The sequence below is a fragment of the Haplochromis burtoni genome, unplaced genomic scaffold, assembly GCF_018398535.1.
Source record: "Haplochromis burtoni strain Fernald_Lab_line unplaced genomic scaffold, NCSU_Asbu1 Contig_9, whole genome shotgun sequence".
Taxonomy (NCBI): domain Eukaryota; kingdom Metazoa; phylum Chordata; class Actinopteri; order Cichliformes; family Cichlidae; genus Haplochromis; species Haplochromis burtoni.
In genome coordinates this window covers 1,854,643-1,871,061 of record NW_024582370.1, presented here as the reverse complement: position 1 = coordinate 1,871,061, position 16,419 = coordinate 1,854,643, and the positions used below count along the sequence as shown (strand labels likewise).

At 38.2% G+C, this 16,419-nt stretch overlaps 1 protein-coding gene across 1 annotated transcript; it reads left to right on the top strand.

Moving 5' to 3' along the window:
- The first annotated feature begins 11,485 nt into the window (after positions 1–11,485).
- Positions 11,486–16,345, top strand: hoxc13a (homeobox C13a). Its single transcript, XM_005914729.3, has 2 exons — positions 11,486–12,344; positions 14,408–16,345. The coding sequence occupies exons 1-2, from the start codon at positions 11,693–11,695 to the stop codon at positions 14,662–14,664; spliced, it is 909 nt and encodes a 302-aa protein (XP_005914791.1). The 5' UTR covers positions 11,486–11,692; the 3' UTR covers positions 14,665–16,345.
- Positions 16,346–16,419: the final 74 nt, after the last annotated feature.

The window sequence follows — 16,419 nt, the reverse complement described above, 5'->3', positions numbered from 1 at the left end:
CGAGTAAGGATGGAATGTGGAATTTTAATTTGTTAGTTAAAAAAAGCAACCCCCCAGCCTTCTTTTCTAAAAACAATCCAGACCTTTATTTGAAAAGTTTATATGTATTTGCAAATCTTTTTTTTTTTCAACAGAACATACTTATATAATGAATACAGCTTTTTACAGCAGACAAAACTGAAAACAGTACAGATTTGACAAATACTATACCAACAGTCTTTTCACTCTTTGTAATATTTGGTAACTGTTGTAAATTCCACAATTTACTGTTATTTTTTATTTATTTAGTTTGTCACACTGAAAATAGGTATTTCAGTTTTTCAGACATGCACTGTGTCTGAAACAATGTTTTTAGCGTTGTCTAAAATGTGTCACTGTTATTTATTGATTGTCCATTTTCATGCATAAACAAAATACCGATGTAAGATCTGAAACGTTCTTCTGCTATGTAAGTAATGTCAGAGGACACAAACTACTAGTAGTTTATGATGTTGCTTTCCTCATTACTGGATGCGTGGCATTAATGATGCAGTTTTTCCAAAATAGGGGAATTATTAGTTTATTCAGAAATGCCATAATTTTCTTAATTTTATCACATTTCACCTCAAAATCTTAGGTAGTATTAAAGATGAAATGCTGTTGCTTATGGCTCTTATTATATTGTTTGTTATTGTGTAATCATCATACTAACAGTATGTTACTCAAAGACTAAATAACATAAAAAAGAAAAATGGTGCACTAGCCCTATGTGTATACAGTTTCTAGTTATTCCTGTTGTAATTTAAACATTGCTAAAGGAATGATATGAACAAAAAACTGCATCATATGAGGACAGGGCAAGTCACAGAATTAAAACAGTGAGGCTCGTTTAGCTGCCTCCAGGGCACATCTGGCTCCAGCTTAAAACTGAAGCCTGGACCAATTTCTTAGCTTTAAGGGCTAGCGCATGCAGTCAGTTAGCTGTTTTAGGAATGCCAGTTAATTGCAGTTCCTATGGAAAGGTTGGATAAATAAACACTGAATTGCCTCTGATGTGTTGTACATCTCTACAGGTTCTTGGGATAGACTTCTTCGCACACTGGCCCAAATTCAGCCAAACTAAATGGTCTTTTTGTGTTTGTTCTGACCTTGAGCAAGGCTGTGACCAAATGTTTCTACCTTGGGTCATTTCCAGGATTCCACAACAGTCGACGTAGGCTTGGGAGAACCATTTACACACGGGAATGTGCAAGGGAGGTGATTCAGTGAGGTGTTTTCACCTGGTTTTACTGAGAAAAAAAAAAGATTTTTGAAAACATGTTTTCCAAAACTGGGGTTAAACTCCTGGTTATATTGTGAAATTACATTTGTGGTCTTTAGGAATCCTGACTAAAATGTTCCATAGATGCTTATATATTGCAATTAAATGTTATTATATAAAACTATAGGTTGGTGTGTTGATGCAGTCACTCAGGCTTTACCAGATTTTCTCTTCTGGGGTGCTGTATAATAAAGAGCTGCTTAATATGAAAGCTGTAATTGTAGAACAATGAAGGAAAAAAAAAAGCTGGAAAAAAATACATTCAAAAAGTCAAAAAGTTCCATCAACAAACAAACAGCATCGATAGCAGGTGCAACAGGGATACATCATTCCAATTTCTTAAGTGAATATGACCCCCACCCACGATCCTATTGTTAAGCATATGTTTTGAATGCGTTGATTTTCAATTGTTTATTTGTATTTACTATTTCGACTGCATTTATACCACTAGAAACAGACTTTTTACATTTTTCTTCGTATGCCATGTTTTCCTCTTAGTTAGAGATAATATCAGAACTAAATGTTGCCGAAGCGTGTTTTTGTTGTTTGCGTTGAACATTGTTAGTGAACTGGTCGCAGTCAGTCAGCCGGCCTGATATTTATATTAATCTGTACGCTGTATCCGACTCTCAAAATAATCACCATAACAACATGTAAAACGCTCTCACGCATTTAATATCTTAGCGATGCGGATTATTTTACAGCTTCTCCAGTCGTTAATTGTGCAATTAAATTAAAAATTAATTAAAGCCCTTAAGCCGATGCAGTCCTCTGGTGATACAGAGGTGCAGTTCAAGGTCCGAAATTTTGGAATTTGCTGGTTTCTTCATAAAAATCCCACGCGAAGAAAAGTGTGAGAATGTGGTCATGTATCCCTTATATTAGTCCTCGAATATGTTAATAAAAGTGTTACAAACTCTTAAGTTTGGTTTGTATTTCGTGATTTGTATGAAGTAATTCGTGTCTTAAAGGAGGCACACGTTTTTAAGCCAAACATTATAAAAGAAAATGGCAAGAAATCAGCGCCAAAGAGATCTGGTTGCAAAGTGTAATTATTATTATTTTAAATAATTTTTGTTTTTATGAAAATAGAGCTCCTTTTACTTTATTTGTATTTTCTTTTCGTTTATTTACGTGGGTTACATTCCACAAATACCTTGATATCGACATATTTGATAAATTTTATTTTTATGCACGACTTTTTAATGGGTTCAAAAGGGGATAATGAATGAATTCCAGAATTAATATTGACACCACAAGGTTCAGAAGGTTTGACATCCTCATCTGCTGAGATATGATGCCTGACAAAGTATGTGCTTTGACTTTTGAAATATTAGATGAGGACGTGATTGGACAGGTGATCAAATTTGCAGATTTAAGTTTGATAACCGGTGTGTTATTATTATTATTATTATTTTAATTTTAAGTAGTTGGGTGAAAGGGGTGGCCCAATTCAGCCAGAATTCGTAATATCATTCAGACTTAAAAAGAAAACCCGAGTCAGTAAGATGCCCTAGCACCGAGCTGATAAGAAGACATTCTCTCTACAGCCAACAGCTTTAAAATATCACTACAGATAAGATAAAAGCGAGTCAAGGACAGATCAAAAAATAGATTAACCCCTTATGACGGGGTTGATAAGATTGTTTGCAGTTTCGTTTCCTTTTTTATATTTTATTTTTATTTTATTATATTTTTGACGAGTTATATGAGAGACATTTCTTTCTCGAATTTGGACCCTGTTTATGCACACGGCTACTGTTTTGGTTTATGAGAGAGGTGGAGTGTCCTCTCCTGAGCACACACAGCTCTGTCTGAGCACGGGGACTTTGAACTTGAACTTCGCCTTGCTCATCTTTATGTGCGCAATACACCGGAACAAATGAGCCAGAACTGATTTTGGTCCATGAATTGATCTGCCTCTCTCCTTTATCCTTTCCACCGCCCATCCAGGCTATGTACTTGAAGCCGAAAAACGCACCTAGACAGTGAACGACATAGTCAATGTGTAACTCCATCAATTATTCTTTGGTTATCTATGGTTTGCCTTATAATTTCTTCTCTGTTATGCTCCAGGTGTGGCTTAATGTTAGTTTTGCACGAACAACCATTCTCAGGGACAGCTATGTTTATCTCTTAAATGGTCGAATGGACCAGTATGTATAGAACGAGGGTCAGCGGTAGTTCTGCAGAAAAGATCATTTGACTGAGCAGAATTCAAATAGTCACACTTGTGACATATTCAACTTAGTATCTGTTTATCATAAAGAGGGAGCTGTGTAAAAGATTTCCGTCATAATTAAAAAAAATGTCTGTGTTCATTACATGTTCACTATATTTAGATTTCCGAGCTGTTTTCGCCAATGTATCAGCACAGCAAAGTAATCCTGTTGATGTAAAGACAGGGGGTAGGTTGCAGGTAGAAGCGATGAAAGAGATCGCACTCCACACAAAATCTTTTCTGGAGTTATTTTAAGCAATGTTATTTCAGGTATAGCTCATCGAAACTGCGGCAGTTGTTCAATTGTTCAATTTTTTTAATTTTTTTTTTTTTTTTGTTAAAAAGGACTGTTCAATTTTTCAAAATTCACAAATTAGCTATTGGTTTAACCGCAAATAAAAAGCACTTTACCCCCTATAAACTCTAAGCTACCCCCTTCAGTGAAACTGAAAAACTTTGCTTTGTATAATCAAAGATAAATGACTGATTTTAGAGTAATTTTAGTAGTTTAATGTCAGTTTCTCAAATTCAGATGACAAACTTGGGCAAAAATAAACACCTCTGCATATCTAATCTGTTACCTCGGCATCAAAAACACACAGCCGCGCGCTTCTGGTGTATTCGATTATGATTCACTCCTTTCATAAGAACTCATAATTAAACTAAATCTATTTAGTAGTTACCTACATACATATTTGTTGGTTTACACATATGATTCCGTTTGGTTTCAAGTGCACCGTTCCACTTCAAGATTTTCTTCATCACAACATCATGTAGGTGCTGACATCATTTTCCAGTCCGCAGCTCCTCCAAACCAACAGCCTATTTGATTTTAAGCTCTTGATACAGTCACCGTTGAACTGCTGCAGACTAGGTGAGGAAGTTATTCTAAAAATCTCTTCCAGTAAATTTCCCGCATTTTTATTTGGTGTGCTAGAGTAAAGTGAGCTTCACAGGGTGGGTTATCCAAACAAGCCGTGTGCATGTTACAACCGAGTCCACTGCTTACATTTTGTACCTCAAAATGCAATCTGCATGTTTTGCCTTTTGAAAATAAGTAATACTACAGTATATAGTGCATTTCACATGTTGCATGGATTTCACAGTGAAAATGATAAGGAACGTGTGGGTACATTTAGGACTTCAAATTAAGTCTGGATACTTGGACTTTAAGTGGAGCAAAAAGTAAAATATGTTATTTTAGCTACATACTTCTAAAGAAACACTTCACGCAGAGTTGGATCTGCAGTGTTCTGTTCTTTGTGCACGTTTCCTCACTAGTTACTGATCAGAAAGCGATTATTTTTATTCGGCTTTTCTGTATAAACTTTGTTTAGAAACAGTTTTTAATTCAACTGGCAGCCCTCTCAGTAGTTGATATAGTGGCGTCTTAAGCTCAAAAATATTCCGAGCGCGTGTCCTCGGAACTCTGTTTGCATGCTGACACATAAGAACTCTTTGAAGACTGCATAGTGTTAGAAACTGTAATGAACGCTGGTGGCACAGAAACTAGGCGACAAGAAAAACCGCAAGATACCCTTGAAGATTATTTGAATACAGATTTCTATATCTTAAATGGCCAAACATATTTTGGATCAGTTTCGTCGCGATAATCACTTTCAAAATAAACGTGCTTAACCTCAGATGACTGTGTTGTTCTTTTTTCAGACCTGCTGTTAAGGAGAATAGCTCTTCAACAGAAAAATAGCTTCTCAAAGATCTTTTTCGGCAACAATTGGGAAGCTTCAAACATATTAAACACACTTCTGGCGTGGGTACAACTCATTTAAGGGACAGCTTGTGTAGTGAAAGTCTGAAATGTGCAGAAAAAAAGTTTTAAGGGCTTTATTCTTTGAGAGAAGGAGTGAGGTGATTAATGATGAACGTGTGTGTCTTTTGTTTTGCTGTCTGGGCAGATGGAGCGACGGCCTCTCTTAACTTGAACTTGGACTTCCGACGAGACGCGTCAAACTGTGGATTTATTTTGTCAGCTTTCTCACCGGTCCACCCTCTAGACTGCAGCAGGAACACTAAGCAGTGACTCTTGCAAAACTTGATTTACCACTTAAACAGTGGTAAATCAAAGATTTGGCATATACAAAAGAATATTTTATTAACAACGGCGCACATAAAGGCAAAGCTTGGACAAAATTTGGGCCTGCAGTGTTGGACGAGATAAGACTTAGTAACGTGTTGGTGTCATGTGTCGTTATAAAAGTAAATATCAAATCAAATAATGCATTGCAGAAGTTAAAATAAAAACCTTAAGTCTATAGTGGCAGTACTCATTTTGTGATGAGTTTAAGAGATAATTGCGCAAGGCTACGCTAAACTGCCTTTATCCACGTCAGGAAGCCTAATATACAGCAAGATATGTGTGTAAAATCATAAATTGTTGTGTAACTACACCAACCACCTTATCAGATCTATTTATCCGTCTGTTTTTGTGGTGATGCTGGTGTAGCTTGTCATCTGAATTGTGCGAAATTCTACAAATGTTTGCGGCGTACATGCTCCCCATTAAATCGGTGCTGTATTCCTGACGAATTTATTGCATTTCAGAAATACACTTTGCATTGCAACTTGATGACCTGCACAATTTCTTATTCTCGAATTTTGTAAAGGACCCTGCTATCAGTTCAGTGCAGTGAACGAATGATGAACAATGGACAATGTAATAAGAATATGATAAGTACACTTTTAAAAAAGGGTTGTAAAGCCTGCGTTGTATTTTGTAAATCCATCTGGCCTAGCTGGAGCGGTGGTCTGCCAGCCATACCCTCTGTTCTGTGGGCGCGGCTCTGCTTGGCCTCCTTTAGTTTGCGGTTAGTCCACGGCCATGCTCTCATAGTCTACCTGCTTTGGCTGAAATTAAAAGAGTCAAATCTGAAGTAAATTACGCCTAATGTATATGTATGTGTATGTAGTCCTTTTCATGCAGCGTGTTTGAAAGAGTCATGACATACAGCCACTCTCTACACTGTGCTATCCCTGACGCGTAAAATGGCCAAACCTGTCGGTGATTATCCTGAAGATGACCAACTTCAAGCTAAACGTACTAATTTTCAAACGTCCGCCATATTTTGTTACTTGGCTTTGCAGTAGTTGGTAAGAGTCTATTTAAGAAAGTATTAGTGGTTTGAATCTAATGGGCTGGGACACTCCCTGCACCGTATTGTCTAAACTCAATACACTTGTGTCTTCTGTTCACTGTGTGCTGTTTCACGAATACTAAATGTAATTTAAGTTTGCCTGGCAAACATGTCTTCCTACCACTGAAATTAGACTACGATTTTGCAGTAGATTTATCTCCTGAAAACGTATAGGCGACTGCCACGTAGTTTACATTAGATTGGGGTCACAAATGCCTTATCCAGGTTCGGCTGCTAGTATCAGCTGCTCATCCCTATGCGGCAAGACACAGAAAATGCAACAACCAGGCTAATTTGTTGACCTAGGTTCTAGCAAACTAAAAGCTGTACCCTGATCTATTTACGCATTGCGTTTAAATTAACATTTTTTGTTACTGTCTTGAAAATTCATTCTTTGTCACGCACCAAGCACTGCACCGCCTAGTTATATATTTCAGACCTTGGCAAAAATCACATGCTGCCCTATGCCCTGACAGTTGGCATAGAAAGTCAGTGATGATGGCTTCTATGCTTACGAACTCTTCTGATCGTAAATTAAATGCAGCTCGGAGAGGAAAACACCAGATTGAGATGCTGTTTTAGTTTTGTAGGAATGCTTTCATGACAGGAAAGCATTGTCCTGCTTCCAGAACAATAGTCCACCTTCACACACACATGTGATTCCTAGGAGGAGGAGAAGTGCTGTATTTTTCAGATGAAAATGTTGCACGAACAAAGATTAATGCAAGCATGGAAGTACATGTTGCGACTCAAGCAGTAACGTGTGACTTACACGAAGCTTTCAAGTTAATATGAGCCTCAGTTTCCTGTCATGTTTATGTATCACAATCCAGTTTGGGTCCAATTGCTTCGTCCATATACAGTATACCTAAAGCCGCTAAAAGTCTCCATGGGCTCCTTACTATATTGCGCACATCTATTTGGGTTTTTGGTTTGTCTACGTGTGGTTTTCAGTTGAATTACCAGTGATTTTAACTTCATTATAACATTGGTTCAGCCTGCAGCTGATTGGAAACTCTTAAATATATCCAAGGGTTTGCATCATAATGAAACTGTTAAGATACTATTTCATAGATAGATGAAAAATAATTCACTTAGGCTTAGCTTTAGGTGGAAATGTTAATTTGTCTCTACCTCAAAAGATTAATTTGTAGGTTATGATGGCAGTGTCATTATTATTTGAATAAGATATGGGCCTGCGGTAAATGGGATTGGGTTGAATGGGGCTGTACAATAACACACTACAGCCTTGTACTGCAGAGTCAAAATGGCGCTCGGTGCATGTTGTAAACGCATATTCTTCTGGCTTAATAGCCATCGGCTAAGTCTTGTGCATATGCAGTGAGTTGACAGCGGAAGCTGCAGGTAGGGAGCCGTTGTATGAGGATGGAAGGTTCCCCTCCCCCACAAACCAATGCACCAGACAGGCGCTCTCCCCGCCTGACAGGGCCTGTCTGGCAGGACGTGATGTCTGGTTGTCAATGTATTTACTGCGAGGCATCATTGCTGGTGGTCAGGATAGTCGTTTCTATTAACACTTCCTCCGCTTTCGCAGTGAAGAGTATTTGATTCATCCTTGCAGATCATTCTAAGTTTTTAAACAAAAGTTTTAATATTTAAGATGGATGAATGTTTGTAAAATTACATGTTTTTTTTTTAATTTTCTGGTCGAAGTTCCCATAAACCGAATAAGGAGAAGTATCCAGAACCTCTCTAAAATACTTTGCTTAAAACTGAGCAGTGAGAGTTTTTCACTATTGTCTCTGACTGCAAATGTATTTGCGTAATTTATTTAGTCATTTATTTTTTTGTAGTTTGGTTAATACCCCTTCAAGCATCGCGACTTTGATTGAAAGCGTTTCCTTCTTTCTTGTCATTATACGCAAATTTAAGAACTATAATATGCGGTGACAAAAAAAGTAAACCCACTTAGGCGAATGAATTTTAGTCTGATTTCCCAGCATAAGAGACAAGTTTGCGTACTTACCCAGAGCAACTCATTTGAACCCTAAACTCAAGTTCAGGGTTCAGTGTGGGCAAGAAAATAGCAATCTTCATTTTACAATTAATTATTTATAAATCTCGCTCTGAATGGGTAGTTCGGATGATATTAATTTGAATTTTTAAATACAACGTGAAACTTGGGCATGCGGAAACTTGCGGGAAATATTTATAAGAATCTGTGTATCTTAAGCAGGTTGAGGGTTAATGAAAGATAATGAATTCTGAAGTTCACCTTAACATATTTTCTGTGGGGCTAATTAAACACTATAGCTAACATGGAGTTACTGGTATCTTTGCTACTTTTCCTTAAACGCCTACATACTATCCAATCTATTTTTTTTGTTGTTGCTTTTTTTCCTCTCCTAACCATAAACGTGATAGTCATAATACTTACTTCTACTTACAAAGGGTTAAAGAAGGCAAATTCAATAGTTACCCGTATATTTAAGATGTTAATCTGTTGTGACAATGTAGTGTAGTCTAGTTTTTCAGAAATGATTGATAAATCAGAAACGGACATTTCCAGTCTATTTTAGAGAAATGTACAGGTCAGATTAACACGTGATTTATATATTTGTATACGAAAAAAGATAGTGGATTGCAATTTTCCTTCTCTTTTTTTTTTTGGCTTTGCTTTGTTTAATGTTAAACTGTCAGGCTGCCTATTCGACCAACGCTACATCATCAGTCTGGAGGAACTGTTTCTATAATCAGCAAGAAATATGCACTTGCATCTGTTATAGTAGACAGTATTGATTAAAAATACTAACAATAAAAGAAGATTTTTAATATACGGTCATTAATAATAAAAAGGAGCTAAATTCTTAGTTTGGAAGGTGCCGGTTTTCTGCCGCGCAAATGTTGTCAAATTCCTGATTTTCAAGCAGAAACTAAATAGTATTTGGAATTCTTTCCCCCTCTTCGCACATAGCAAATATTTTAGAGTAAGGGTCTCCAAATAACTTCTAGTTTGCTGCATACTTCAGTGTGAAGTTCATTCTTGCCTGTCTAGACTCTGATTACGACCTTGTTTGTCTGCGTTTTTTTACCTTGACCTTGGACTTCCGTGCAGCTGCCGCTTGGATGAGCTTTTCGCAGTTGTAATTTCCTTGAGACAAAAGAGCTAAAGTCTCTGTCGGAGGAACAACAGGGGTCCGGCTTCCCCAGTGCTGTTTGCAAATGCGCAACGGTTGCTCGATTATTCCTAAGACAACTCAGAAGAGCAAAAATGTTGATAAACTATCCGCCCTTTACAGGGTAGCTTGTAGCCTGCTTTATGAGTGACTCATGGAACAGGCATTACAAAAAGCCTTTATGGATTCACTGTGGGCCTAGCCTATCGGCCATATTTGAAACTTGAAAATACAGTAAAGTTTTATATATTAGCTCAGAAGTAATTTTTGAAATGCAGAACAGAAGAAAGTGTGTGTGTGTGTGTGTGTGTGTGTGTGTGTGTGTGTGTGTGTGTGTGTGTGTGTGTGTGTGTGTGTGTGTGGGGGGGTTATAGAACCTGGTGGTAATAAGAAGAACTAAAACTTTTTGAATAGTCTTACAAATCTAAAGGAAGACGCAGATAAAACAACAGAGGAAGAGTTGTTGGAAGAAATAGGTCCGCATATCTATCATGGAGTATAATTAAATAAGCTCTTTAGCCAAAATACAGTCCAGCTCAAAGCGGCCCTTGTTCTTATTTTCCCCTGGTAGCGTCAGCATCCACTTATAGAGTATGAATGAAGTGCACAGTGAAACGGAAACATCACATGAATTCGCTTAATGGTGACTTTGATTGTCTTCTTGTCGCTGAAACTCACTTTGGGCCTGAGAGTGAATCTTTAAACTAAATATATCTTTACTTAAACATATAACGGATTAAACTCTATAAAAACTAAACGCTATCAGTCAGTATGGGCAATTAAGGCATTTATATATTTAAATACCAAAACACTGTTCGCTTATTTTGTAATGACGGCGTCTTACCTGCTATGACTTTCATCTCGTCCTGTGGCGGCTGGTACTGCGGTGCAGTGACTGTCATTCAGCACATTCACGGTTGATAATCCTAAAACTCAGCCTGGTAGGTCTGCATCACATACACACGGCGCGCACACAGCCGGCCAACCTGTAGATACTTACTTAATTAAGAACAATATGCTGCAAAAAATAATTACCTCATTCTAAAAAATAACTAAATAAAAGAAAAGAAATACATAAAATGAAATATTATAGTTTTCACAATATCAACATCTTAAATGTAATATTAGTAACATCCTGATTATTCCCTGCTGCAAAAAAACAAAACAAAACAGAATTTCTTCATTATATTCATGTGCGAATTAGTAGAAGATACGGATCTAAATGCGCACTTCTAGGAAGGAGCCTTGATAAGAGGTTTGAATATGCATATATAGTGTCCCACATATACCTAAGACCAGTGTGCGATAATAAAGATTAAGTTGACTACATAATTAAGATTCCATATTACATTATCGTTCTGTAATATTATATATTTTTATATTTCAAACAAAACCCCAGACGCAACATATCCACCACAAAGTAATGGACAGAGATAAGAGTTTGTGTCATATGAAGATGAAAATACTATTTACAAATGTAAATACAAATATTTTATTTAAATTTTTTCTTTGCACAATGTTATATGCCCTGGCATCTTCAGAAATCGGCTAAACTTCACAGGTTGCTTTCGTTTGCTACAGATCGTGAACGTATCCAAACTCCCCTTTAAGGGTGTGGGTCTAGGTGATTTAAGCCAATGATATGACTCGGTGTTCTGCAGGAAAAACGGTGACACTTGAGGCAGTGGGTCTTTAAAGGGCTGCTCTGCTCCTGCTCACAAGCTCAATCTCGTAGGACTTGTTAGCGTATCACGTGCCAGATTCTTAATGAAGTGGACACACAAGAGCACTATGTGCGCATGCGCTCGGTGTAAACTGTAGTTGGAAATGAGGTGTCCGTCTTGGAGTAGTCGACTTTTAAAAAGCATCGGCAGCCCGTGATATGACGACTTCGCTAGTTCTGCATCCACGCTGGGCGGACACCTTGATGTACGTTTATGAAAAAAGCCCGAATGAAAACAACCAGAATAAAAGCCAAACAATGGAGGGACTGAGCGGTAATTGCCCTGCGACCCACTGCAGGGACCTGATGTCGCACCCCGCGCTGGGACGACATTCTGGCACCATAGCGACCCACCAGGGCTCCGTCTACTCGGATATTTCCTCCACAGACACTGGCCGACAGTGTCCCGCTTCTCAAACATCATCAAGTGCATCTTTGAGTTACGGTTATCCCTTTGGAAACCCATATTACGGCTGCAGATTATCTCACTCGCACAACGTGAACTTGCAGCAGAAGCCTTGCTCGTACCATCCCGCAGAGAAATATGCCGAGCCCAGCACAGCGCTGCCTACGGAAGAGCTGTCTACCAGGGCGAAAGAGTTTGCCTTCTACCCGAGTTTCGCCAGCTCGTATCAGGCTGTTCCCGGATATCTCGACGTGTCGGTGGTGCCCAGTATCAGTGCCCACCCTGAACCGCGCCACGACGCCTTGATCCCCATGGAGGGCTACCAGCACTGGGCTCTCCCTAATAGCTGGGATGGCTACAAAGAGCCAACACAACCAACTCATATTTGGAAATCACCTTTCCCAGGTATGGAAAAGTATAATGATTTTTAAAGTGTTCCGGCCGATTGGAATTTCTGTAGTAGTCCAGCTGCTTGCAGCATTTTAATACGCATTAGGGCTATTAAAAAGCAGGCAGATAGTTTACTTTGCTTTCGTACTGTGGTCATCTAATTTTATTGTGTTAAAGTCTCCGTATCAACTTACCAATGAGCCACGGGAAACTAAATCTGATGAAAAAACACACAACTGTAAATTCCCATGTCTGTCATCACGTGTAATTTTCCTGCATCTCCCATTTTATGCGGAGATATTCATATGGTTTGAAGTTCAACAAATCCCCATGCATTTCTTTGAAATATGCATAAATTGAAAGTAAATTGGAATTCCACGTTAAGGTGGGTTTTCTGGAGCCCATCCTTTCTGAGTATTTGCTTTTGACAGTCATATGATGACAATAGTTAAGTTTCGTCACGTAGAACAGAGAGGAACAGCACTGCATACCTTTGCCCCTTGTATGACAATATAGTGGCTTAGCTAGCCTGCTGCGTTTGGATGGTGCCAATAAATCTTAGCGCCCCCGTGGTGCGTCTTTTGCATATATTAGGATTCATTTATAACATTTGCATTACATACAGATCTTTGCATCATGTCGTATAAATGGTTCAAAAAGACGGACAGGCTCACCTTTTACGTTGTTTGCCATCACACAGCATGCCTCATATCAATAGCATGCGCCAGTATGCACTTTACAGAGTGTTTAGGCTACTTTGTTTAGCTTATGACTTTATTATCTTTTTGAAATCTGTAGCTATTTTTAATTTCTGGTAGGGACCCCATTGCTTTTTAAATGTTATAAATGTTACAAGAGCAAGCCACGCAAGCACGGGCACGCAGACAGTTACGCGCGTACACATGCACGAACACACAAGTGCGCGCTGCCTTTCTGTGCTGTTTCAGCCACACACACAGACTGACGTCCTCTCACGCGCATCAACTGATTTTCTTGCAACTAAAAACACATGCAGTGACTCTCATATCCAGTCAGTTATCCTCAATTTAATGACAAGATATAACTGAATGCTTGAGGACAGTGAGTCAAATAATAGGACATAGCTTTAAAATCCTTTAGCTTAAATAATGTGGATTTCCCCCCAATTTCATGTTTAAACAAGAATAGTGTATCGTAACAATCTCTTGCTGCCAATTATAGGGGGCGAAAAACTGCATGTATTACAGCTTGCCAGTATTTGTGTTAAGATTGCCATGCTTGTCCTGTCATGTTTTTGCACGGCTGTTTTGCATTTAGCTTTACTCTTGACGAAAGAGACTAGTCACAAAAGTTAGGTTAACTTAAAAAAAAAGAACTACGGGGAATTAACAAAAAAAGTGAATAGAGTATAAAAAAGAAAATTGCTTTATATTATGAGTAAAACTAGAATCTTTCAAGAAAGCCTTTAAAGAAAAGTATAAAATATGTTTAACATGTATAACTTTATTGTAAGAATTAAAAAGTTAAAGTTGCCAGCTGTCTTCAAGTTAGATGCCAGATTGTGATTCCTGTGTCTTACTGGTGACTGGTGTGTGGCACACACAAGCGGACCAAATATAATTACACTTATCAGTCTTACCCCACAGCTTGATTACATGTCAATGGGAGATTCGTTTAAGATAACAATAACCGCAGTTACGTTGGTCCACAGATTATCAGTGAGATCAGATAAAGTGTTAGTATGAACCATAACTGTCACTTGATATTGAAAGATCATTTACAACAACTGGAAGTTATTCAGTCTCCACATGTCAGGTGCAGCACACCAGAGATTCTGACTTCCAGAAAATTTTAACTCTGTAGCCCATTCCCGACACCACACACACACACACACACACACACACACACACACACACACACACACACACACACACACACACAGTCAAAGAGATTGTATTTTCCTATTTTCACTCCAGTAGAGTCCATCCAAATTTGACCGGCCTTGTCAAACGCAGCATTGCTGGTTTTGTGAAATGAAACGTTGTGCTATTTTGCACAGCGACTAATATTTTCCTGGAACTGTTCCTATTTTCTTGCAGATGTTGTGCCATTGCAGCCTGAGGTCAGCAGTTATCGTCGAGGGCGTAAAAAGCGTGTCCCTTACACCAAAATCCAGCTCAAGGAACTGGAGAAAGAGTATGCAGCGAGCAAGTTCATCACCAAAGACAAGAGAAGGCGCATCTCGGCCGCCACCAACCTTTCAGAGCGTCAAGTCACCATCTGGTTCCAAAACCGACGAGTCAAGGAGAAGAAATTTGTCAGTAAATCCAAGAACAGTCATATGCACACCACTTGAATGGATGAGCGACTTTCTTGAAACTGCAAGTCACACTTTCCAAATCATCTTGCCATATATTTACCTCTTCCAATCGTAGTTGAAGAAATTTCTTTTGTATTTTTAATTTAAGTTCCATCATCAACTCCACCGACCACGCAACCAAGGTCTCCGATTTCAATTTAGAAATAATGCTCTAAAAACTGTGAAAATATAGAAATTCACTTCACATTTTGTTTTATAGGAATGTACATATATAAATATATAATATTTAAAACGATATTAGTATTTCAAAGACAAGTATTGTGTGTTTCTTTTCCTGTTTCCTTTTTCTAAGATTTCAAAAGGACTGATGATATTTCAATACTTGCAACTGATCAAAACAGAGGACACGGTTTAATGTCATTTTTGAACTGTAATCGCCGCATGGACAATGGTTGCGGTGGCGAAAAGACATGCTGAACTTGAGACTTTATCGTCTTCAACAAAAGACTTTCGGAAGAAAGAATAATTTTCTAAATAAAAAAGGAAAAAGAAAGAAAAAGAAAAAAAATGTTACATCTGAATTTCAATAGCTATGTGTGTGGGATATGTAAAGCCTGGGGTAAAACAAAGGCTGCTATGTCGTTAATCTGTACAGTGCAATGCCTTTCTTATTTAATTCATATTATCTAGTATGGCGGAAATGTAAACTGGAATATCCCCCAAACCTGTATTTTTTCCTTTTATCAGTGAAGGATTCTGTCATGCAACCGGAATGATTGTAAACCATTAAAGTCAGTGAGTATTACACATAAATGCACAATCGTTTCTATCTTGTTTTGACTTCGTTGGTGTAACATTGGAGATGATCACACGCCTTGTACGACGCCTGTAATTTCTACTTTGGTGCAGTATGTGAACTGTTTTGTGGTGTTGAATTACGTACTGATAACGTGTTTCATAAATAAATGATGATTATGAAAATGCTCAAATATCCAAGTCAATCAGCCACCCTCCTCGCAGCATTTCCTTTCGTTTCAAGTTACACCGGTGCTACTAAGTAGCAGAGACCCAGACCTCTATCGCTTTTCCTCTACAACATCCCAGCAACGGATGGGCGAGTCCAGATTTTTATTTCGCACAATACTCGATTAAGAATAACTGGGCAACCTGGAGTCATCTTGTTGGCAAGCAGGGATGATACAGTGATTAGTCACGATTAGTGCGCAACAAGGCATACTGGCACTTGCAAAGTCAGAAAAACATAAATGAATAACTATGCTGGAATTTACTTCTTTCTTCCACATAGAACTACAATGTTGAGACTTACAGGACCCGTTTATTTACATAGATCAGCTTTGAGAAACGGAGAAATGTGCTCATGAAGTTTGTACCGCAAAATTCCACCGCAATTTCCATCAAAGTTAAAGGCAGTGCATTTTTTTCTGTTATTAGCATTCGTTCAAGTTTCAGAATAACTGGCATTCAGCGAATCAAATGGCTTATCTACCCGCTCTCACGCGAACATTTAGCGGGTTATTATTTTCAATCCTTATTATTTTCCGTCCACAGGTACAAAAGTGTTTTGTTGTGGGTCTAACGGAAACGTAAAAACCGGCAACCTTTAAGAGGGCAAGAAACAGTCTTAATTAGACACCATCTGTACTGAGAGTATTTATTCAGAACATATTTTGCTGATTAATATTTTCCAACATACTGACAAAACCTGAGTAGATTTAAAAGGCAAAGCATTTGCTTTGGTAAATGTAGTTTTAGTCCTGGATCTACAGGCTC